General features: G+C 38.7%; 2 protein-coding genes and 1 long non-coding RNA gene across 7 annotated transcripts; 1 reads left to right on the forward strand and 2 right to left on the reverse strand.

Moving 5' to 3' along the window:
- Positions 1-295: 295 nt before the first annotated feature.
- Otor (otoraplin) lies at positions 296-10,102 on the reverse strand. The gene is made up of 4 exons (XM_087188647.1): positions 3,909-10,102; positions 3,427-3,566; positions 2,423-2,530; positions 296-1,323 (listed from the first exon to the last, which is right to left on the reverse strand). Exons 1-4 carry the CDS (start codon positions 4,021-4,023, stop codon positions 1,300-1,302), a joined length of 387 nt encoding a protein of 128 aa, XP_087044773.1. The 5' UTR covers positions 4,024-10,102; the 3' UTR covers positions 296-1,299.
- Positions 10,103-10,284: 182 nt separating this feature from the next.
- Snrpb2 (small nuclear ribonucleoprotein polypeptide B2) lies at positions 10,285-19,715 on the reverse strand. Of its 5 annotated transcripts, none has more exons than XM_004840848.4 (7): positions 19,598-19,715; positions 17,905-18,027; positions 17,469-17,641; positions 13,585-13,725; positions 12,638-12,685; positions 11,101-11,189; positions 10,285-10,657 (listed from the first exon to the last, which is right to left on the reverse strand). In XM_004840848.4, exons 2-7 carry the CDS (start codon positions 17,966-17,968, stop codon positions 10,498-10,500), a joined length of 675 nt encoding a protein of 224 aa, XP_004840905.1. In that variant the 5' UTR covers positions 17,969-18,027; positions 19,598-19,715; the 3' UTR covers positions 10,285-10,497. The 5 variants fall into 5 exon arrangements, with proteins under 5 accessions (XP_004840905.1, XP_087044772.1, XP_004840902.1 ...); XM_087188646.1 differs by having other exon boundaries at positions 19,614-19,635; XM_004840845.3 differs by having other exon boundaries at positions 19,439-19,624.
- A 1-nt stretch (position 19,716) lies between these two features.
- On the forward strand, positions 19,717-24,688 carry LOC106009088 (uncharacterized). Its single transcript, XR_001183212.3, has 3 exons — positions 19,717-19,862; positions 20,488-20,695; positions 21,626-24,688. It is a non-coding gene; the product is annotated as an uncharacterized LOC106009088 (long non-coding RNA).
- The last annotated feature ends 725 nt before the right edge of the window (positions 24,689-25,413 follow it).

A 25,413-nucleotide genomic window follows, 5' to 3' on the forward strand; every position in this document is an offset into this window, starting at 1 on the left:
GTAGACAGAAACAGAAGTAGAAAAAATACCACCCACCTTAACTTCTTGTTGCTATCTGGACCTTTTTATGTAATAAAGTGAGCTGGAATCAAATTAACTCTGGAGCTTTTTGATTCGGTTTGTTTTGAGAACTATTTTATTCATCTGGTCTCCATAAAAACTTAGCAAGATGATATTCACCCAAAGTCACAGTGGACATAACTGAAAAAGGCACTACCTCAAGGGTCTGACTTGCCTGGAGGGTCTCTTCTGCTTCCCTCTTCACACTAAAACAAAAGCAAGTCCCATCCCCAGAGTCAAAAATGTCAGTTAAAAAAGAAAAACTCAGAAATTGTGACTTTTTAGCACAGTACAGGCATTTTAATTACATGTAAACAAATAAAAACTCATGAGTACATCAAAAGAATTACATTAATAATACACAATCAATGCTGATTTCCATTTAAATACATAAAAATGCATGGGCCCATCAGGACCTCAAAACCTGCATCTTCTCATCATATTTATTGATACCGGTACATTACACATAATGAGGGAAATTTTCATAGAAAGAAGAAAGTAAAAGTTGAAATAGAAGCAGAGAAAAGAATCCACAGTCTTTTGATGACTTAAAGCTTGTATAACACTCAATGAAAGTTCATACTGAAAAGAATATAACCATTATATGATTATTTAACAGGGGGGTAAGTTGATCATTTAGAAGTAAAATCATTGAATTGAATTAATTTGTGAAACTTTTTTAAAAAAGAAATTCAAAACCATAGTCTCAGCATCTATGGGTTCAAAAAACCTGGTTTCTTTTAATTCACAGCTTCAAATCCAAATTTCAAATGTTAAAAGTAACAAAAAAATACTAGAATACTCCTTAATGATCCAGCCCTTAACTTAGGTACAAATAACTAAAAATCATTACTCCCAAAGATAAGACCTTTGACTCACCTGTGTTTATATGGAGAGGCAAAGATCTGGAAAGAATTAGTATTTAGAAATAGTCATCATAAACCATCTTCTGTATGCATGCTCAAAGTAAGGAAAGCTTCCCTAGGCGGCAAAATAACTTTGGTTTTAATTCACTCATTTAAGCCAAATGTTGTCTTGCTCCAGCTTGTGAAAAAACCAAGCCAGCAAAAAACAAGTTGAAAATCTTTTACCTGTTACCTTTATGCCCCAGCTCCAGCCCTCCTCTAGCATAACAAACTCTTTTCAGAAAGCCAGAAAATAGATATATGCATTTTTGGTTGTTTTTGCTTTTATTTTTCTTCAGTTTTGATGTTTCCTTTTCACCTGCAGTTTAATTTCTTATTCACAGAAGAAGTCAATATCCTGGAGGAAATAAAAAAGACAAAAAAGGATTGAACTAAGCAGGCTGGGCCAGAAAACAGATGTAAGTTCTTTATTTAAAATCAGATTTAATCAAAGAGAAAATCAGATTTAAAAATAAGTAAAGGTTGAACCTCAAAGAATATAAAATAATTATCACTTGAAGTCAAAAACTACTTAAAGTGAAGGTACTCAGATAAACTTTTAATTTCTGGTTATTTGACAGATCAAGCTCCATGCTCAGAAGCAATGACAAGTGAGCTGGATTTGTGTAGGCTGCGCACTGTGTGAAGCACTGTAATTAGCTTCGGGAGAATCACTTCAAAACAACCACCTTGCAGAGCATCTCAGAGAGGCTCTTTTATTTTTGCCAGGAGTTTACAGGACCCCAGGGCATTAGTAAGAGGATGATTTTATTTCATACATTAATAGAAAAAAAATAAGGCACAAAAATAAGGCATTCAAAGATTTTTCTAGAATGTTTTGATCTTAACAAAAACAGGTGCTAATTTTTCCCCCAACTTATAGTCTGTAAATCAGTGCAAACTCTCTGTAAGCATCAGATAATACTAATTTGGTTTCTTTCTTTATGACATGGACTCCTTCCAGGATAACTCCATTCTAAAACAAAAGGAGTACTGATCTGTATACTTGAAATTTGCTTTAAAACATTCTCTCTGTCTCTCTCTCTCTCTGTCTGTCTGTCTCTCTCTCTGTCTCTCTCTCATACACACACTCACACACACACACAAACCCCACTGTGTGTGTGATAGATGTTAATAAGCTTGCTTGTGATGCTCATTTCACAATCTATGTATATATCAAAACATCAAATCAATTCCTACTAGTCAATTATAAACCAACTAAAACTGAAAAAAATAAAGTAAAAAAAGAGAAACATAGAGAGAATAATAAACTCAAACAGAAGGGGTATGTAGAGAAAGTGCACGAATCTTTTGATATTGGTAGTTGGTATAAATGCGTCCCCAAATCCCACTGTCTCAGAAAAGCTGCCATTGGAAGATGGGGACTTGCTTTACACATCCCTTAAATCACGTTTGCCGCACCAGCCTATATCACCCAGGATCTGAGAGAGGCTTACTGTAGTGAGAACTTCCTTGGTGGCTTCCTGGTACACACGTTGCTCCTTGACCAAGCTGCTGGGGAAATAACCCACGATTCCCATCTCAGTCTGGTGATCACCATAAACCTGAGTGTCCAAGAGAATAGGAGTCAGTGCAAAGCCAAAGTGAGGGTCACTCAAGAAAGTGAGAATTACATAATTGCCAATGCCTTCCCTCTTCTCTGTGTTCCAGGGAACTTGGGGCCGAATTTGAACTTCTCTTACAGCAACTAAGTTAACCCCTGGGAGCTATGTCCCTATTTTCTTGTGGCTGGGTTTAATTTGCCTCATTACTTTAGCATTACTTTCTTTTATGCTATCTTGTGACTTGCCTGAATCCATAAAAAGGAATCTAAAAAGGAAAGTCAGTAAAAACTTTTTAAAAGTAAATAGACACTTATTTTAAAGGATGCGTATTTCTCAGTTTTTAGTAATTCAAATGAACAGACACTTGAACACGTTTCAATTTAATCCTTGACTACTATAGGACCTACCTTTAGGGGTGGTAAAGGCAGTAAATGAATCTGGCCACATCCTCCCTCAGGCCCACTCTGTACCTTTTAACTGAAGGAAGTAGATTCTTTGGAATTAAAGATGCTGCTAAAGTTTCCTAAAAGAATACTGAAACTTAGACTGCCTGCCAACACACATACCTTTCACTTGGCAAACCCTCTACACATTTTTGAATGAGATTCAAACTCTATGGGATGCGCAAGCCTCAAAATGGGTATGCCCCCCCAACACACACTTTTGGCCAAAATATCACATTAACCCACCTGTGGTTTTGTTATGAAGTTATTTTTATTTCTTTAAGATGTAATAAGAGCAAATATACCTGAACTTTTGCATTTGCATTTACAATCTCTGTATTGTTCTTGCCAGCTATTTTTAAACATTACAAAGGTTTGAAGATAGGAAATTGAAGAAAAATTAAGAGCAGCATGTGTCAAGATGTGTGTATACTTTTAATAATATCATCTTACACTGCCAGCCCAAAATTCTCCAGCTTCATTTTCTTTTACCAGCTTTGAGTAAACGTAGATCTGCTGCCCTTTTTTAACATTAATGAATCTACAGTCTGGGGCATTATAATCTTCTTGGGCTCTAGCCAGAGAAATAGTATCTGGAAGATAAAAAAATAAATAGAAGTGACTACATTTCATAATAGTAAAAAGGTAAAGCATAAGAAAACTAGGAAGTCAGAGTGACTGACTAATACCACCCAGGGTGGAGCTGGGGCTCAATTCAAGAAAAATTAGAGCCAAACTACTAGAGCAACAACAAAGTCTCAGCCAAGTGAATTCTCTACTGTCAGATACCAAACTTACAGATCACGAGACCTAATGCTGATAAAATACATACTAAAGAAGATTCACTTCAAAGTACAATTCAATTCTATGCTGTTAGTGGATTGCCTTTCAATTATATAATACAAAGGTAATGAAAAGCATAAAAAGCTTCTTACAGACACACTCGTCATCCGCACACAGCTTCTTGGAAGCAAGTCTATCCATAAATACTCCATGCCCCGCACATACAGCCACCAGACCAGGGAGAAAAAGCAACAATATTCTTGCCATCTTCCTTTTTCTGCTGTTTTGACTGGCACTCTTTGACTAGAAGTGGGGACTGAGTGCAGTGGTTCCCATCTTTTATGTGAAAGCCAGACCTCTGGGTAAATAGCCCTGGCCAATGAGAAGGGTCCGCCACCCCTACTTTCATCATGGCTCCCAGACTCCAGGGACTCCTTAGCATCAGATTTTTCCAAAGACAGCCAAACTCCTCATCTCTTTTGCACACAAATGATACCCATAATGGTGCACCATTGGCAAAGCTAAATTAACTCTGGTTTATTTTCTTGATCAGCAGGACATTACTGAGAGGACTATGAGAATTTTGAACTATTTTAAAAAATTTTTTATTTCACCCTCATAGTCTTTCATCTTAGGAGCAAAGATATGCTAACTATAAAAATCCACTGAACATGTGAGATGCATATCTTTAGTACAAATAATTTTGATTTAAGAAATCCAATTAATAGACACTTAAATTTAGATAATAAGTAAAGGATTATTGTGAATACAAATCCTTTCTGAAAGGAGTTTTATAAATTATGCTGGTCATGGACCAGTGATAGATTATAACATACTAGTTGGTGACACATTTAAACCCCACCAGTGGAGAAAGAGAGAGACGGGTTGGGAAGAATGGGTCAATTCTTTATCTCTGTGTAGGTCAATTCTCCATCGCTATGACAGATACCTGAAACAATAAATTTACACAGGGAAAAAGCTATTTTGGCTCATGGTTTTGGAAGTTTCAGTCCATAGTCAGTTCCACTACTTCAGACCTGTGTTGAGCAAATCATGGTGGTGGAAGTGTGTGGTGAAGGAAACCTGCTTACCTCATGGGTGGGAAGCAGAAGAGGAGGAAGGGACCAGGGTCCCGCAGTCCCCAGCCACAGCACACAGCCAATGACCTAAGAGCCTATCACTGGGTCTCCATCTCTCAAAGGCTCCACCCACCCCTATTGCTGCCCTGGGGGCCAAGCCTTTAGCACACAGGCTTGTGAGAGACATTGGAGATCCAAATTACAGCAACCCCTCTGAGGGGTTCAAAATTCAGGATCAAATTGCTCACGAGGTGTGATTCACTGAAAAGCGAGTAACATTAGAGGTTTATGTTACCTTCTCTTCTGTGCTTCTGGGCCTGTTCCTATGAAAAAAGAGAGACTGCTACTAGCTCCATCTATTCAACAAATATTTATTGAGCACTTATGGTGTGCCAGGTACTGTTCTCGGCACTAGAGATAGAAGAGTGGCTGTTAAAAGGGCCTGCCCCATGTCTAGTTGCTGCCTTTTACAGAGTGTCTGGGGCTGACATCCTTCTGATGAGGTGGACACCTATGCCCACCCTACCCATTGTTTCTTGACCAGAGGTTTCTGTCAAGATGCCCTCTCCAACTCCATTGACAGCATGGCTTCCCAGTGTACCTCATTCCTGCATCCTCAAGTGTGGTCACCATATGAAATGAGGAACAAGAGTTCAACTTACTAAGTAATTTAATGCAAAATATTTTTCTAAGGGATAAATTGGTAAAGCAAAATATGCTTATAGTATAATAAAAAGGTTTTATTGTTTGGGGCCTATGTATGCATGTGTATGGTTGAGTGTGTGCAATAGAGTTTTACTGTTTGTATGTAAAAGGGATTTGGTGTGTGTGTGTGTGTGTGTTGTGTTTAGGGGAGGATCTTTCATATAGTTGCCTCTGAATTGGAGGCTTGTTTTATTCAATACTTTCATTATAGACAAAGAAATTGAGGCCCACAATTGCTCAAGGGCCCTTTCTTAACCACTTGATCTCAAGGTCACCAAGAGGCATCGTGGTTTCTTGGCGTTTACATTCATCACTGTCAAATTAGAATTGCGATTTTAAATCTTCTATCTCCTGCTGCATGTCAAGGAAAGGATGAGTTAGAAATAATTTTTGAAAGCAGAATGTCAGTGCATTTTTCTTTCCTGTAATCTAGGGGGCTAAAAGTATCTCTGGGAAAACTAAAGCATGGGCTAAATCTTCATCCTGATCTGGCAGCTGTTTCACAGACTGCTGCAATCTCCAGCCAGCCCTCTACACGGGAGAGCTAAGAGACAGTTGCTGTCCAAGAGACACTTAAGAAATGGAGACTGCATAAATTCAGATTGCCATATTGTGCTCAGGCCCCTCCAGGGCAGAGTGAAATGGTGAAGGAAGCCAAATTTTAGCTATTAGAACTTAACAAAGAAGGCTAAGGCTAATGTGAAGCTTTGACTGGTCTTTTGAAGGTGAAGAAATAAAGAAAAGACGCCAATCTTGTAGGCACACCCTGGGGAGGCCTGGGATACTCTGGCATCTGCACTGGGCAGAGACAGGAAGGAGAACTAAAGGTTGCCTGGTAAAGTGTTGCTGTTAGCAAATAGGAACATGAAATGCCACAAGCAGATGTGCCTAGCGCTCTAAGCACTGCAGTCACTGAGGGTCCAAGCCAGGCTCTGTCCAGAGCTTGCTTACTTCCTCCTTCTGGATTTCAGATGCATTTTTCAAACCTACTCTGTGGTTCTTAAAAAGGAGGCTGTGGCTCCTTTAACATCTAAGGAGAGGCTCCAGTAAGCAGAAGCAGCATCCTTGCTATGGCCTCCTTTGTCCTCTAGGACCTGGCCCCTCTGCCTCTTAGATGTCTCCTTCTCTTCCTTATTGACTGTTCCTGTCATGCTGGTTGATCTGTGGCTTTTGAAAACACAATACCCAACACCCAGAACTTAACCCTGCCAAGGTCCTGGATCTGATGCTACCCCTTAACAATATATAAGAAGAATTTGTTTGCATCTCTCATGTCAGCTACAACCTCTGAAGAGTTAAAGGAGAGGTTTAATTTGGCTCACAGTCCAGGGAACTTAGTACATGGTCAGTTGGCCCCAAGGCAGAAATTTCATGGTGGAAGGACATGGCAGAGCAAAGCTGCTCACTTTTTGGAAGCCAGAAGCAGAGAGAAGGGAGGAGCTGGGTAAAGAAAGCATCCTTCTAGGTTGCAATCCCAGTGACCCAACTCCAACCAAGACTCATCTCCTAACAACACATTCAGCAGTGAACTCAGCCATGGATGAACCCACTGACAAGTACAGCACCCCCATGATCCAGTCACGTTCCACAAGCCCCACTTCTACATACATGAGGCTTCTGAGGGACATTTTAGATCTAAGCCATACCCTCAGACACTGGTATTCAGGTTTCTGGCCAAGACGCCTCCAGAGATGGATGACCTAACAGCCATTCCATTCACTCCTCCAACCCAAAGCCTGTCTTCCCAGCCTTGGTATACTGGCCTGCAGCATGTCTATCTGACATGCCTGGCTTATTTACTCTATGATGGTTTGTCTCCAACTATGATGAAAGCTCCATGACACAGAGATCATGATCACCCGGTAAAATACTTAGTAGAAAATCAGTATTGACTGAGTGTACGATCCTTCTGAAATTATACATTTCGGTATCAGATTTAAAAAGATATTCTTAACACCTCCAAATTAAGACTCACTAAATAACTGCCACCAAAATGTGGTCTCCAAACCTTAACTTTGGTGTCACTTTTTTGAAATAGTGTCAGACTTCACTTCAAACAGGCTAAATCTGAATCTATACCTTAACAAGATACCATGTAACTCACACATGCAAAAGTTTCTGAAGTTTGCTAAAGTTTGCTTCTGGGCAAATCAAATAGAGAAAAAAAAAATTAGCCAGCGCTTAACCATCTTCATTAGACTGCCAGTGGGTACATTTTCAAGGAACAAAAATACTTAAATATGCAAACAGAAAATACTATAAGCTTCTTACAAATTTGTTTTACACTAACTTCTATTTATCAATATGCTGCCTTTGAAAAAATACTACTTGAACTAATCACCTAATTAGTGTAATCTTCATAAAGGTAGAAATCTGCTTTGTTAAGTCTTAACCTTGACTCACATTAGAATCACCCTCAGAACTTTCACACTGATGACTTTCACTCTTAAGTGATTTAATTGATCTAGGATGCAAACTGAGCATAGGTAGAAAAATGTCTGCCAGATGAGTCTAACATGCAAAGTTGAGACCCATTACAATGATAACACTACTTCCTCCAATCATTTAAGACAGGTAATATAGGGAAGGCCAAAATATCCTGATTTGATCATTTCCATTCCTCCCTCTTGAAAGCCAGACTTACTAGCATAGTTACCTATAGGAGCTCTGAGCAAGTAACTTAATACAGTGAGGTTAATGGAACTGGTGAAGGGAGTTACACTCCAGGAAGTGGGGAAACTAGAATATGCTTGGGACTGTTGGACTACAGCATGAGGTACTGTTAACTCAGATTTTAAACAATAGTATAGATACATCCAAGGATAGATGGACTCAGATAATTTCTATGTGTGTATAAAATTAAAGAGAGGCTGAGGAACTGAGGAAACTCAAGAGACATGATGACTGCATGCAGTATGGTCCTAGACTGGAATCTTGGGCTGTTATTGGGCTATTGGCAAAACTTCAATTTTGTAACACAGGATTAATATTAATTTTCTCATTTTGATGGTCAGATTGTGGTTAGTGGTCTTTTACTTAATATACATGGATGTATTGAGGGGCAACAGGCAATCAGGTCCACAGTCTTGAAAAGTTTAGGAACGTTAACTGGTAATCCAAGTGTCTATGGGAGTTCTGTGTACTATTCCACGGCAAATAAAAACTAGAAATTGTACCTAAACTGAAAAAATTAAAAAGCAAATCAGATGTTACTCCTCTGCTCAAAACCTAACAACATACAGCCACACAGAACAGTATGTGAATGTTCATACGTTGTCACTTCATTCATAATGGCCCTGGGTTGGAACACAAATGCCCATCCATTAGTGCAGGAAACTGCTCACACATACAACACAGATCAATTTCAAGGCAGTCAGATAAGGCCAAACTACAGAGACGGAGAGCAGAGCGGGTGCCTAGGGCTGAAAGCAGGGGGAATCATTTCACTGCAAAGGGGAACAAGGAAACTTCTTGGGGTGATGGAAAGCTCTTTATCTTGATGATTACATGACTATACAATTTCCCAAATTCATCAAATGGACACTAAAATAGGTGAATTTTACCACATGTGAATAATTCAATTTTTAAAATCCTCTAAAAGTTTCCAATTTCACTCAGAGTGTAAGACCTTAAAAAGGCCAATTCTCACCCATATTTTCCCACTCCCTTGTTCTCACACCACTCTGGCTACACTGGCCTTTCTACTTCCTCTGATACAGCCACTCGAAAATGGGATCAGAGACAAGCAGCAATTGAGAATAAGCAGAACATTTAACAGCAATTAATATTGTTGTAACATCTAGGAGTAATTCACTGTGCCTGACAACTGGGTTAAAAAGTTTTTCAAAAAAGGGACCCCTTCAAATGTGTCAGTTTTAGGAATAAAAAAATTATTTTGCTTTTTCCCACTTAATGTATATGCAAAAGTGATGCAATAATAGTCTATTTACCTATGTCTAAAAGTGGCCTTTCTGTAAGTACACAATAAGGGTTAAGTTTTGTTTAAGGAACTACTGAAACACAAATGCCAAAAAACGTTTAGTATGCACCATACTTGCGAAAAACTGTCCATTTATAAAGATCCTCATGGCTTTAAAGCAGGGGAAATTGATAGTCTTAAGTATAAATCAAATTGCTAAAGGATCTTTGGGAATATAAGAATATTGGTGTTTTAAGAATTACAAAGAGGTGGCGAGATTAGCACTGGCTATGCTAATTAGCCTACCTGTCCTAAAACAGATTATAGATTTTAAGTCCTCCCCTTGGGGGTCTTTCAATAATGAAGTTAGATACTAACCAAGCAGTACTCCTTAGGAATAGTGTCACCTTAACAGGAAAGAAAATGCAAAATTTAAAGACAGCATCTGCTTTTCTTCTGTTTTCCTAGAAAACTGTGAACATAAGTTACTCTTAAATGACCTTTATTAAATACAGAATGAAAGGCTATTGAAATCTCTACCTCTAGCAAAATACAGGATACAAAGGTCAAACTTAGACCTTGAAGGATACAAAGATCAAATTTAGATCTTGCTCAGGGCTCATTTTCTCTAATACACAGGATGATGTATTTTAAACATTTATACAACAGTATTTAACCTTTGTTAAAACGGCCATGCTGCTCTATCATTAGCTACTGTAAAATAACTGAAAAACATTGTATTATAGTTTTATATAATTAAGATGTGTTCTAGAGTAGAATAAGCATCTCATGACCGGTCAAGGGCAATAAACAAAGCATTATATATTCAGAATACAAATAAAAGTTTATTGTACAAAATTAAGGCCTTAATATTACACACTTCACTAAGGCTAAAGAAAGACTATATGGTTTAAATCTTTCACAAAAATTTCACTTTTACTTCTCCCCACCTCCAACCATTAAAATGGTCTGACCAAATGTTATCAAAACAAACACCATAAATAACACCAAGTCCCTTAAACATGACTATCCCAAATGTTATTTCTTGGCATAGGTGATCTTCATTGCATGGGATGGTGTGATCTTAAACCCTTGTAATGCATCCCTGGCAGCTCCAGCCTGCCCATCATTTTCAAATTCCACAAAAGCAATGTCATGCCTTCCAGGTACCAGGCGTACTTCCTTAAAACCAGGAAACCTGAAAGGAGCATAAACAATTCATATATACATACACATGCATAAATGTCTGCTTTGTGTTTATATCTGTAGGCACGTTTCTAATATTGGTCCAGGAAAAGCAATCATATGCTACCAAAAATCTTGATTAGGATGAAAGAGTCTAAACTCTAATTAATACTGTGAAAGAACTGAAAATATCTATGCTGATTCTATTTTTGTCATTATATCAAAGCTTTGCTTCCTGTTTCACTCATTAGAACTAATAATCCATATATCAGAGAATATTCAGCTTTCTGTTTGTTCAATCTGCAGATTGGTTTCAATCCATGATTAATCCCAGGCTAAATCAATGAACCCATAAGGAATGACTGCTGTGGAATGTCAAATGGCTTCAACTCGTGGAAGTGCTGAATGTCCCGTTGAGAGAATACTGGAAACAGACTTGTTTATGCATCAACTTACTGATTAAACAGCATAGACAGCATCATCTCGTTAGTCTCTTCTGGTAAATTATTAAGGAATAAAATATAGTTTGGAGGGTAATCAGGGACCTATTAAAAACAAAGGGCAGTTAGTTTATATGTGTTAACAGAATGGTAAGTCATTTGATTTCTACATTAAAACCTGAATTTCAGAGAGCTATATTCATTTTTCCAGGCTTGTGAAATCTTACTACAACAAACACTAACGCTGAAAAACAATGACATCAGAGAAATAAATATAAACCTAACAGCAATTAAGTGGAACAGATGTTCAAGTCAAAATACCCCAAATTTGGAAGACTGAAATCTTAAAAAGATTTTAGCTATTTAATTAATAGTATGTAAAACAATATTTATGCTTTAAGCATTTAAGGGTCAATTATAATTGGAGAATTCTGTCATCTACAGTACATCATTAAAAGAACCTAATAAAACTAGGGAAGGCACTAGTGTTATCCCTCCTCAGCTGGATACTCCACTCAGGCAACACTCAGTACTCAATACCTCTGCACTGCTGTTTACTGCCTCTCGACATGTAACATGGAACTAGGAAGTTACTACTGAGAATCATTACTGGGTGGGGGCATGAATAAGGTATAAACAGCACCCAGTTTTAACCAGAAACAAGTATGTTATCAGATGTTAAACTATTTGATGCCCCACCCTGAGGTTATGGGGAACTACAGGGAAAGGGTCCTATACTCAAGAAAAGAGTCCCAGTTTTCAGGCTAGTTTCATGCAGAGAAGAGATCAAGTGTGAAAAACAATGAGCAAATAACTCAAGGCTTAGAGTATTAAAGGCTGGCATTTGTGAAACAGACTATAAATACTAGGAGTTCAAAGAATGGAAGCAGATAAAACAAAATGAAAATAACTTAAAATCAGAGGAAAAAAAACATAGTGGACAAGGAATTCTCTGGATTTATGGATCTTGCCAGACTCTTAGTATCAAAGGAAGCAAGTATGAAACCATTAGCACAAAACTCTGCTCTTTGCTTTGAAGCATTTACTGGGAGATTGGCAAGGATTTTCTAAAACTACATACAAGAGACTTAAAATGTAAGGGTAAAATGTATTTGTGCTAAGGAAGTACGAGCAAGGCTAACTCAAACACTGTTCCCAAACAGCAAGTCTACTGGAGTTCATGGGGTGGTGGCTGGGCCAAACAGAAGAGAAGAGCTCTAGCCCTTACCAATCACTCTGCACTTCACGACTATAAAGCCCTAGGCTACACACTAAAGAAAACACGCTTGCTCCCAGCCCTCTGAGATTCAAATCTCCCATTCATTCTGTCACGGATTCATTATGGGAAACAAGGACTAGTCAGTTTTGTTTTTTTCCTGTTAAATTTAAGATGTTATGAAGAGTAAACTTCTAACATTAAAGTGGTACAAAATTTAACATGATTTCTTGTAGATGAAATAATTTTGGTTTTAAAAACATACAAGTTGTTTTGTACTACTGTTGTAATTTTTTAATTTGTTTTTAAAGTAAACACCATATGGAAAAAATATTACCTGAGGATTTGTTGTTGCATTTCCTTGGGTATTAGTTGTTGATATTCCCTAAACAAAAACAAAACAAAACAAAACAGGGAAACAATTAAAATTTCCAATCCCTCTAAAAAGGCAGCAGGTATTTATAACTGCTGCACAAAAATAACATTTTCAGACCTTTTAATTCCATTTAATTTTACTTTAAGAATTTACCTATTTACAGTTATAAAATTCATGTACTTAAGTGGTCCATGATTTCTGAAAAGTCTATTCCTAAATTTTAAAAGACTGTACTTTAAAATTTAACACCTACATTTTAAAATGGAGAAATATATGAGAAAAACAAGGACCAACCTTACTTTTTTTAAGACAGCTGCATATACATATACTAAGTGAAAAAGATTTCTAACCATTTTAATCCAGCAGTAACTATGTTTTGGGTGATAATTTCACTTTTATCTCTTATTTTAAATTAGATTTTGTATCCCTGAATTGACAAAAGAAGAAGCTCTGAGTGGACTACTCACGATGAAGATGCTTTTTACAGTACTATTTATAGGCAGAACTTAAAAAATAAGCCAATAGATATTAACATATTTTGGAGAGATGGAATTAAATAAATGTCATGGAAATCAGAAAAAGATCTCTATACATCTCCATGTGTAAAGGTCTATATTTTAATTTGCTGCTTAAATATAAATAGAATTTTAGAATTTGGCCATTCCAACTTCTAAGAATTCTACCTTTTAAACACACATGTATCACAAGTACATGCTTCAAAGATCGCTCCACACATGTGTGACAGGCATCCACTGAGCTTTTATTTTTTAATTTTTAATTTTTTTTGGTACTGGGGATAAAATTCAGGACCTTATGCTTGCCAGACAGGTGCGGTGCCACTGAGCTACATCACTGGCCCTTCAATTGAGCTTTTAAACCCCCCAAATTATAAACTTTATCTGTCTCACCTGGCCAGGCTTTTTGTTTGCAGTTGTTGCAGTTTGTTCCACAGTTTTGGCTTTTTTCTTTTCTTTTTTCTTTTCCTTGTCAGCAAAAGTGCCACGCATTTTAGATATTATATCAGAATCTGTTTTTGCATACTGGATTCGCTGTTTAATTATTTGAAGATATGTTACTTCTCATCACGCCAAAGGCTATTCAATGTCATTAATGTTTCACATTCCACTACACAAATATACTACAGGCTAATTTTAAACACCCTTTCTAAGGAAATGGTCACAATATACTGAGTGCCAGATGGAAATAAAATGTGTCCTATGATGTACAACTAAGACAAGAGTTTGATTCAACTGTATTTATTGAAAGAAAAGCCATCTGTTTTCATAAGGGGAAAACAAGACTGAAATACTTGCACCACTACGTCTCTCCAGTTAGTAACATGAAGCTGCACTGGAAATTTGTCTACTTCTTAGCAGCAAGCCTCAGAAGGGGGCTCCACATAGGTCATCAGCTGCAGAATGGGCCATATGAAATCCTTACTCTCAAAGGTTAATGCCCTGAAGACTGGGAACAACTTTCCTTTGAATCCATTATTTTTAAATGAAATGACTTTAATACAGATATTTAAATTTTAAAATGTTTTGAAAGGAAACAAAGGACAGAATCACAGCTTATACAACTGGGCCACTCACCAACTCTTACTATGACAGAGCCAGTAGGAATGGAAGGCACCTGTGAGACAGGGAACCATTCAAACACAATGGTCTGGGGGTATCAGCTGTAGCGAGCAATCCAGCAGCCTGGAGAACTTTTGTCAAAGTGCAGCTCTGGCGAGCCTTGAGACTCTGTGCTTTCAACAAGCACAAAGGGGCCAGAGTAAGGGCAGGGGACCAACTCTGTGTAGTGCAGCCCTGGCCTAAAGCATCACCACATAGCTAAAGTCAATAACAGTGAACTGTCCAAATGTTTTTCCCAGTAACTTAAATTGTTATCTAGGGTGCAACTATGTGCAGACTGCAACTTATATTTCAAGCCAGAGTAACTACCTCTCTGATCACATCAAAACATAGTAGCCTGCAAATCACTATCTACAATTGCCCCTTTACAGCAAGAATGTGACCTTATAAGAGACAAAGAGGTATTTTAAAGCAGTGTAAATCAGAAGGCGGGGGATGTGTTAAAACCAAGAGCAGTTCTTTCCCTCTCCTTCACCTGAAGATGAATGTAGTAGAGAAGCAGTGAAGCAGGCCCAGCTGCGCCTCAGAACTTCAGGCCTTTTCTGCATGGGCCGGGCTGCTGTACCGCAGCTGCTATCTGTGGGCTTCCCTGCCAGCAGCTCTGAGTCTTGCCCTCCACCAAGGTCTAACCGGAAGAAATAGGCTGACAGTTTAGGTGGAGTCTGCCTTGGCTCCAGCTCCCTGATGTCTCCACCCTTGTCCCTGCCCTGAACAGACCCTGGTGACCTATCTGTGCATCTTTATGAAACAGTCCTCTAGGAAAGTAACTGCTTTCAACAAGAGCTCCCAGCCAGCTGGTCTAAGTCAGGGGTTTTCAACCAGAGGTGATTTCTTCTGGCCAAGGGAGCACTGGCACTATCTGCACACTGCTGGCTATCGTGTCTCTGGCATGCAGTGGCTGGAAGCCAGGGTTAGCAACATACAACGCACAGCAAAGCCAGAAAAGATTTGTTGGTTTCAAATGTCAAAAGAGCCACTGCTGAGAAACACTGGTGTAGATCACATACCCATAAATAATAAAAGTTCACCCATAACTTAAAGGTACAAAGGAGATTTATATTTATGCCAAAGGTTTCATGACAGAAGCCCTTACAAATATAGTTTTACTTTACTGAGGTATTCTGAATACTAAACACAGACAATTTGTTCTCAGTTACAAGTTAGAGCAAATTTTGTTAATTTATGATCTGGTATGTTGGAGTTAAAAGAGCAACTAAAATCACTTAAATAAGCTGGACCTGCTGGCACAGGCTTGTAATCCCAGCACTCTGGGAGGCTGTGGCAGGAGGATGGCAAGTTCAAGCCCAACCTGGACAGGTTAGTATACTTAGCAAGGCCAAAATAAAACATAAAAAGGGCTGAGGAGTTAGCTTAGTGCAAAGGCCCTAGAAAAAGCACTTAATTAAATTCAAACAAGACAGCTCAAAAAATTTTATTCTATATAAAATCAGACCAGTGGTGTTTTTCTAGTAATTTAAAATAATTAGTTAGCAAGGTGAGGCTGGTGATAAACAAAGCTAACTCTATCTATCCTGAACCTGAGTTGACAGGCACATGTAAAATTGTCACCTCAAATCAGCAAGACAGCCCAAAACCCAATCTGAGGCTCCTGCCAACTGAGATTTCAATTACGCTATTTCTTCATACTACTAAGATCAGGTGGTTTCAAGAAATGCCAACTTACTGAAACTCAGGGTCAAAGTATGGTATAAAATAAGAGTTCCCAAACTACTGCCTGTAGCCAACTGTTTTTTAGTCTTGCTGAACCACGGCCACATCCACTCATTTACATACTGTCTAAAGCTTCCATAAAGACAATAGAGTGAGTGGTTCCAACAGAGATCATCTAGTAGCATAGCCTGCAACATTTGTTATCTGCACCTTTACAGAAAGTTCACTGACTGCTAGTACAGGGGGAAAAAATTACAATACTAGGTGTTAGGAGGTTATTTTCAAGTTGCAGTGCCGCCACTGGTTATAGTAATACAACTTGGATGAACAATTAACTTCCTGTTTGAGTCTTATCTATAAAATTAAAGGATTAAACCAATGGTCTGTACTACATCCAGATGACTAAATCCAGCCTGTGGCCTATTTATGTATGGCCTTCAAGTTAAGTTTTTAATACAATTTTAAAAGTTGTTTAAAAATATTCACACAAAATATGTAAGTAGAAACTGTAGGTATGCAGCGCACAAAGCCTAAAATATTTCTCATTTTGTCCTTTAGAGTTTGTGCTGACACCTGTATTGGATCAAAGCTATCCAACCTGTTGACACCTTAGAGGTGGTGAAATTGACCACAGGCACAGAGCCTGTCAGTGATACAACTGGAATGAGGACCCAGATCCTCTAAATCCTAGGCTTTGGCTCTAAGACCACTTCACACCACATTCTAGTCCCAGACAAAGCAGTTTAGAATCCATACCTAAAGTCTGTACTCACACAGTAGGGCTCTGGCTGCACACTGTGTCCACCCTTATCCAGTCCTCTGCCACCTCTGACTTATACCAAAGGCCTCGTAACTGAGCTCCCTACTTCCCTTTGGGCAGCAACTGGATACGGACCTCATCTTCATTCCTGTGTTTAAAACTCTTCATATGTAACTAATTCATTTCCCTTCAAGGTATTCAGAACCATGTACATTAAGCCTACTTTTCCTTAGATCATTGCTTTACCTAGAATGCATAGCTTCTGATATGCAGGATTTCTCCTTAGTACTTGCTAAAACTTCAGTTCAGATTTCCTTCTCGACCCACGATTTATTTTTATGTTGTTTTATAAATTTACAAACAGATATATCTGTGTTATTAATTTCTAGTTTTTAAAAGATAAGAGTATAATGTATGCTACCTTTTTTTTTTTTTGGTACCGAGGATCGAACTCGGGTCCTTGCACTTGTGCAGCAGGCAGCAAAAACACTGAGCTAAATCCCTGGCCCTATGCTACCATTTTTTTAAAAAACAGTCTCAATATACTTTGGTTCGTCCATTTGAACTGCTATAAAAGTGCATTCAACTTTACTTGCGCACTTCTATGAGAATACATACATCACTCCTCCTAACATACAATTAAAAGCAGAAAGCAATAGCATCTATTTGCAAATCTACTATACTGTTAAGAGTAATTAAAGTGAACATAATAGAATTGACTCACCATTGGTTTGCCATAAAATGGGAATCCTTGTAACTGTCTTAAAGCATTTGTGGATGAACCCAGTTCTTTAAATATAACAAAGGCCTGGCCTCGCATCTTCATAGTCTTTAAAGCCACAATATCTACCACATGCCCAAACTGAGAAAACAGTGCATATAGGGATCGCTTCAATTCTGATCAAAGAGGGAAAAAAAGTTATTTGACAATGAAACAGTGATAAAATTCTTCACAAAATAAAATTCTGAATGCTCTATTTGAAACCATTATGAGTAAAAAGATTAAACACAATCTCCCCATTTTTATTTTTAAAAAGCTTCAAATTCCTTACACCAAATGGAATGAAAAGGATAACCACGTGACAAGTTGTGTGGTATAGTTCTTTAGGAAGTAGTAAAAAACATTTTAGCTGTGAACAAATATTTTTAAAAGTATGTACCTTCTTTTTTAATTTTGTCATTCATATTGTTGATATAAATTGTATGATTTGGTCTAATATCCATGTTTGGTTAACAGAAACTGTATGCAGCCCAGGAAGCCTAAGATTATTTCTTCAAATAACCTAAATAGACAATAAATAAATAATCTGTTATTAAAAGCAAGGGTTAAATCATACTGTAATATGGCATAAAGACATAACACAAACATTATTAATTTTTCAAAATTCTTTCAATCCTGAATGTCAGAAAGCATCAGCCGTCGGTAACTTTAATTCCTCCCTAGCATTTGCTAGCCCTTCTTTTTAGATTGAAGGCTCAAAACATGGTAGAACACCAATCACTACATAGACAGATTTTAGTAACATCAATACATCTGAAGTAATAAATACCTTTATACTGGCCTTCCAGTTATAACAAATGATACTGTCTTCTCATCTCCCTAATGAAATCTTTTTCAATGAAATAATTTAAAAAATCAACACATGATGACAAATGAAAAAGAAACCAGCAAACATACATCAAGTAAATTCTGACAGACTATTAATGAAGTCTGCAGAGTACTTCATGGCTACACTTACCAAACACTTTCACATCTATTTCTCAATTTGTATGCATCATCACCAAAGCTGTGTGATGGTTAAGAGCGCGGATTGTAGTACCAACCATATCTGAATTCAAACCCTGCTTATGCTTCTTATGAGTCGTCTCACTGAAGGCCAGTTCTTTAATCACTCAGGTCCTCAAGGGAATAGCAACAGCATCTACCCCGTATAACTCACTAAGATTCATGAGAAAAAGACCTGACAGTTCTTGCATGATCAATAAGTACCTAAGGTAGCTATGATGAATGGCTATTACAAGTTAAGGGACTAGTCTAAGGTGACACTGCCAGTAAGCAACAGGCCTGGGAATTCAGCCCTCCAATTTTCTTCTGAACATTTCTCTCACATTCACTGCACTATTTTCATATTTTACATTGTTTTGAATTCATATTTACATTGAACCTTTCATATTTTACTTTTTTGCTGCAAACTGTTCAGTTTGCTTATTCCCTTGGTGCCTCACGTATTCTTTCAGCTCAGAAATACTTACAAAATGCACCCACTGCACGTGAACAGCACAGGACAACTAGTAAGCGAAAGCCTACTAATAGTGTCTGTGCTTGCATGAGTATCATGAAAGGTAGGGCTTCCTGAAGGCTTGTAAATTCCTAAATTGAAACCTGGAGGAGAGCTGGCGTCACAAAGTAGACAACTAGAATGAAGTGACAGATCTGAGGTTGGGGAACTCAGAGGGGCCTGGGGAACGGCTGGCTGGATGAGGACAGTTACCTGCAGGCGGCCCCTAGCAAAACCCTAAAGGGAGCCGCCGGAAGGGACCCGAAAGCTAAGCAAGCCGTCAACGACACAAGCAGAGGTCTTAATCATCCTTTGACTCGTAAGCACAAGCTCCCAGTCCAGAAGCCCAAGGGGCTGCCCCGCTACCTCCAAACAGCTCCACTAAAAGTTCGGGCGCCTCGCCAGGCCAGCGTACCAGACTCCATCCTTTTCCCGCCCCCAAGCGGACTCGGGGCCAGACGCGTCCGACCCAACCCCATCTTTGCGCCTGTTCTGTTCCAAACTCCAACGGCTGAGGGTCGGGCTGAGCAGCCCCGGGCACCCTAACAGCCAGGTACAGGGCCAGCCAACCCACCCGAGGCCTTCACCACCTTCCGTAAGAACCGCGAGCCGGAAATGGAGCAGGCACCGGAAGTAAAGCTACCGCGCTCCTTAATCGAGCGCCGGCAAGTTGAGAAGTCGAGCGCCGAGTAAATCGATGACTCCTCACCTGACAGCCGCAGCTCAAACTCTCTCTGCGCGTGCGCTTACTGGTGGGCTGGAGGAAGTGGCAGAGCGAGGGCGGGGGGAAGTGGCTGGAAAGGCAACTAGCGAAGGAAAGGAAGAACCATGTGCTGAAAGTAAGAACCTGGGGACAAGTCATACTGTGAGGGAAAAGAGAAGGGGAGTGACTCATTTCCATTACCACGACTTTAACAGTTTTACTGCTGGCAACGGTGTCTTCCATCTCTCTAAATCCTATATGATCATCTTTTGTTTTTATTTTTGCCGTACTGAGGATTGAACTCAGGGCCTTTACAGAGTGCTAGTTCCCTAGCTTATTTTTCTTTTTTTGTTTGTTTTGAAACAGGGTCTCCCTAAATTTCCTGGGCAGGGCTCAAATTTGCAGTCCTACTACCTCAGCCTCCCCAAGTAGTGGGATCATAGGTTTGTGCCACTAGGCCCAGCTCGAAATCCCATATATATATGTATATTTGAAACCTATGATTTCTATACAGTTTTTTCTTTCAGGTCTTTCTGCCTGACATATTTTTTTCTTTTTTTTTTTTGTTAAGTTTTTGGGTACAGTTTAGGTGTACAATATGATGACATTCATCATTCGGATTTTGTATCTTTACATGATAAATCTTGGTTCTTATTTTTTTCTCCATTCCCCTGCCCTCCCTTCAACCCCTCCACCCCTCCCTATTTACAAAGACTTTGTTTCCGTTTTTTCCTTTTCTTAAATCCTATATAATTTTACAGCAGTTCCTCACTTTGATGTTGTGGGGAGGTGGCCTCCAGTTTGATACCATCTTTAGGACAGTCAGTGTCCTTCCAGCCAAGTCTCCTCTGACTCCTGGGATTCAGGTTGCTCTCCTCCAGCAATCTGAGGCTCTATTTGAATCTCAAGCAGTCCAGTTTGAGGCCCCGGAGAAAGAGAATTGGTGTCAGTGCCCGATTCTCTCACCAGGTAAGGCAACTGTCCTCTGCTTCAGGAGTATCCAGTCACTCTAAGGTCATGGGCCTAACTCACTCAGAAAACACCGACTCCCTACTACCTTCCCACTCCCCTCCCCACAAAATTAATAATCAAAGGAGTTAGTGTTTATATCAAAATGAGGGAGAATTCCTAAAAGTGCACATTTGTCCACTTATCCCTTCATCAGATGTGTGCAAGGCATATTGATTTTTAAGAGCCAGAGGAAAGCTAATCTAGGTCTTCTCCTTAGCTAATCTCTCTGACCTCCACTTTCCTCATCTGTGAAATAGGCATCTTAGTAGTGCCTCCTAGCTATTGGGGGAATCACAGGAGCTGACTAAAGAGTTAGCACAACACCAGACACAAAATATATGGTTCACAAATGTTATTTCTGAATGCTAGCTCTGACTTGGACATACAGATAAAGGATAAAGGGGGCTAGGGACCAAACAGGTTGGTTTTATTGGCTGGAGACTTTTATTATAAAAGCCTAAAATTTGCAACTTGAAAATTATGTCTTGAGGGTGGGAATTTTTGTCTGCTTTGTTCGTTCGAGTACCCTCAGTAATTAGAAAAATGACTCATAAATATATATTAGATGAATGACAATATATATATATTGAATGAATGGAAAATTAGGCAGTACTTAAGTAAATATGCTCTTAGGAAGATGGATATAAGTGTTGGAAATAAAGTTAAATGATTTACAAAAAACATCCTTATATAGGTATAAAAACCAGAAGGAATGTAAATAGTCCTATCTTAAAGAATTGAGTGTATCCTTAACAATTCAAAAGAGAAAATAAATATGAAATAATTTCTAAATAACAAAGTACAAGCTGTCCTTCAGTATGGACATCTGAGCAATGAGTTAATTCTTTTTGATATTAATGAAAATGACTAAAAATTTTCTGGAAATAGGTTACCATCTGACAGTATTACATAGATGGATCTGGCCAAGAGTTCATAACTGTTAGAAGAGGATGAGATACTGTACATCCATGCAGCAATACTTCAGCTGCAGAGGAAAACACCATGGGAACTGCAGAGACTGAAGAGAGACCACATCCTGTTCCATGAACGACTAAGTTATGGTTCTTGCACTTTACACTGTGAGAAGGAAGTCACCCACTGCCAACTCAGTGGCGGTGGTCTGCATGCTACATGCTGCTCTCTGGGTTCTAAAAAGAGCCAGTGCATTTTCCTGTCCTTGGGTAGTCACCCTGGGCTGTCTGATAATCTGTCAATGGTCCTCCTGTGGTAGGAGGCCAGGGCAAGGCAAGGTGGCTGGAGCAGTGGGTGTATGTTGCTTTTTGAGAAGACTTAATAACCATGGGCACAGAGCTTCAGCGCCCAAGCCTGACACAGGATCAAGCTGAGCCCTGTACCTGGTACCAGTCTTCTGACATGAGAACAGGCTGAACCTGGAACCTGATATCAATCTTGTAGCAGGAGATCAAATTTGACTACCTGGATCAACTATCAAAGAAAACATAAAACAACAGTAGCAATCGACATTTGGAGCCATTGCCCTCTTGTTCTTGCAGTGGTCCATTCTGCTTGCAGGACTCATCTTCTTTCTTTTTTTCAAAGCACCCTTTTCTCCTGTAGCACTTCCTTTGTGCTTCTTCTTTTTCTTTTCATTTTCTTATTTCAACCCTAACATAAGCATAATCTTTCACATCTACCAATTGTCCTGAACAATTCATTGATCAGGACAAATAACCTAGAAAACAGTGCTGGTCCCTACCGCATCTGGTAACACATTGTGGGGTTCTGAATGATTTAGAGAAACCAGTAATTGAAACTGGGGCTGGAAGGGAATGAAGGGAGAGAAGAGCTTATCAGATCTTGTGAGAAGCTATAGTTGTAGAGAACTATATAGTCTTAAGAAGCCTTACAGCATACAAACTCGTCACTGGTACTGTAAAACAACTAGCATTCCCCTATAACCAGATTCTGTATAGTCTCTGACCTCTAGCTGGTCAAACCCAGCCAAAAACTCACATTTTAAAACATGATAGAAGAGGAAATGTGTTTCCCTGAAGTTCTATTCAGTTTACTTCCGTTAGGTAACGTGATTTACATTCCTATGAAACAAGTATTTTTTTATCGAACTAAACTGAGAGCATAGCTGTAACTATTGTATCCAAGCCTTATTTATCTCCTGATGATACAATTTGCTTATTTTAGGGGCAACAGAAAAATTACTGCAAGCACTTGGGAATAAAACTGTGTCAAGACGTCTACATTATATGGATGATAACTGAGGTGTCTCTTAGTGCTTCCGAATACACATATATTTTCCTATCTTATCTACATGTGTTTTATGTTCCTCAATAAATGCTTTCAATATCTTGCTGCAATAGTTTTGAGAGGGAGTCATGTATAAATGAAAACACATCATAAAACCATGGTGGACATATTTTGTCTAATTTATGTTAGAACCACAAAATGTATGGCAATTTGTTTGTATTTCTTTCTCTCCCCAGGTGGTGATTACATTAAGAAATTTATGTAGAGTGAAATTATTTTAACTATAAGCATTAAATAATTCTAAGCATTATTGTTGAACTCCAAATCAGGTTGGCATTTTCTCAGGTGGTAGGAATTATGTTGCTTAGCCTTCCTAAAAAGCAGCCCTCTCACCCCCAATCAGGAAGGAAATAATTTTGTGCAGTAATTTCCTTTTATTTACTTTAGCCTACTTTATTCTTTGTGAACATATTTATTTCAGAGACAAAAAATAATTCAGAAATTACTATTACCTCTGAGGCATACTACTGTGTAAATGTTAATAGTAAAGTGTCATTAGTGTACACCAATATCATACCCTCAGGTTTGGTAGAATCTGAGATAGACTATGATTATGTATGCAATCCATAAAGTTTGGAAGAAGTTTGCCTTTGAAAGCCTGATAACTGAGCCAAAGAAGTGTGAAAGAAAACCAGAATTTCATACAGCTCAGTATTGTGAGACGTGTAAGTTCTGCTCAATATAACATTGTCCTCTCTGGAAATCAGCTAAAATAACATCACACACCTGCCATTCCCCTAGGAGACTAGAAAAATAAGATCCCAGTCCCAGGAGACCCACCTAACAGGCAAAATGTTATGCAGATGAAATTCTTAAGTACAGCAGGTTTTGCTTCTATAATTCACCACTGTAAATTCTTTTTAAGCTTTAATCTCTAGGATATTTGAAAATTCAAATTTAAAAAAGAAAACTTTCTAAGACTGTTGGGTCCCCTTTGTGTAATTTCAAGCATAACATCACTGACATCATGGGCGTATCCCAGAAGTCCTAATCCAGTGCTTCTCAGATGTAAATGTACATTCAGTTCATCTGGAAATTTTGTTAAAATTTTGACTTCTTGGGCCTAGGATGAGACCTGAGAAGCTGCATTTATAACAAGTTGTCAGGTAATGCTGATGCTGCAGGCCCTTCACATTTTTGGTACCAAGACCCTCAGCATTTCCAGGCAGAAAGAAGGATCATAAATTTGAGGCCAGCATGGGCGATTTAGCAAGATCCTAGGGGTGGAGATGTAGTTCAGTGGTAGAACACTTGCCTAGCATGTGCAAGATCCTAAGTTCAATTCGCAGTAACTTCAAAAAATATTTGAATATAGGGTAGATTATCTCAGTATTGCATAATTAGCCATACAGCCAAAGAGATACTGTAAGATTCTGAATAGTTATCTTAGCCAATTTTCTGTTACTAAAACAAAATTCCTGAGATCAAGTCTTTTATAAAGAAGAGAAACATATTTGGCTCACTGTTCTGGAGCCTGGTAGCTCCAGGAACACGGCATAGGTATCTGTCCACATGTGGTATCTTCTTGCTACATCACAACAGGACAGAAAGAAACAGCTGGTGAGCCAGAGCTAGTGAACCAGAGAGAGCTCACCTTTACAACAGAGCCACTGTCATGATAACCCATTAATCCATTGATCCATAGATTGATCCATAACCTCTAAATCATGGTCTTTCCACAGGACATTGGACCAAGGTTCCACATGAGTTTTGGAAGGGACAAGCCACATCCAAACCTTACCAGTCATATTCTTAAGCAAACAGAAATCAACTGTTTATTTCAAAGGAGATGCTTTTTGTCTGATAGTTTCCTTTAACTGTCTTCACTGGGCATTTGGAAATATTAAATAAAAGTAAGTCTAGAATTTTTGTTCCTCTTTAATAAGCAATTGCTTGTTTGTGAGGTCCTGCATCACTTTCTAATTCATGACAGTCATCAGAGCTGTGTGAAAATCTTCCTATTATCTTTTTCCAGGTTCATGAAACACCTGCACTACTCTACCATCTGAAAATTGGCCTTGCTCTGTCCTTTTTGTTGCTAATGAAGTGTGAGGACAAGAGGTCTATAACACTTTCAGACAGAAATAGTAAGAGCCAGTGTATGATTTACCAGCTACCCCCTTTCCTGTATTTGTGATCTTGGAAACATCCCAAAATGGAACCTATGTCAAGCTTAGGACTCTGAGTGATAGCTAAAATGATGGGCCATCCTCCCTCTCTTGTGCCCCCAAACACACCAGGTCCAATTGGTCATATAACATAAGAAATAATTAACTAAGATCTGTTAATCCAGCATAGCCTCCCCCATTCTGACATCATGCATTGATTGAAACTACCTCTGAAAAATCTTAGATACTGCGAGAGGTGTTGCGGTGGTGGTGGTAGTTGTTTGA

This window comes from Heterocephalus glaber, unplaced genomic scaffold (genome assembly GCF_053883595.1).
Source record: "Heterocephalus glaber isolate CG9 unplaced genomic scaffold, H.glaber_assembly_v1.0 deba00001532, whole genome shotgun sequence".
In the NCBI taxonomy this organism is placed as follows: Eukaryota; Metazoa; Chordata; class Mammalia; order Rodentia; family Bathyergidae; genus Heterocephalus; species Heterocephalus glaber.

Excerpts from the sequence above, each read along its gene's own strand:
- Otor (XM_087188647.1), bottom strand. The coding sequence starts at position 4,023 with ATGGCAAGAATATTGTTGCTTTTTCTCCCTGGTCTGGTGGCTGTATGT. Across the intron at positions 2,531-3,426 it reads GAGAATTTTGGGCTGGCAGT|GTTTATGGTGATCACCAGAC; the intron begins GTAAGATGATAT and ends TTGGACACTCAG. Across the intron at positions 1,324-2,422 it reads CCAAGGAAGTTCTCACTACA|GATATTGACTTCTTCTGTGA; the intron begins GTAAGCCTCTCT and ends TATTTCCTCCAG.
- Snrpb2 (XM_004840848.4), bottom strand. The coding sequence starts at position 17,968 with ATGGATATTAGACCAAATCATACAATTTATATCAACAATATGAATGAC. Across the intron at positions 12,686-13,584 it reads CAAACAAAAAGCCTGGCCAG|GGAATATCAACAACTAATAC; the intron begins GTGAGACAGATA and ends GTTTTTGTTTAG. Across the intron at positions 10,658-11,100 it reads CTGTCTATGCTGTTTAATCA|GTTTCCTGGTTTTAAGGAAG; the intron begins GTAAGTTGATGC and ends TGCTCCTTTCAG.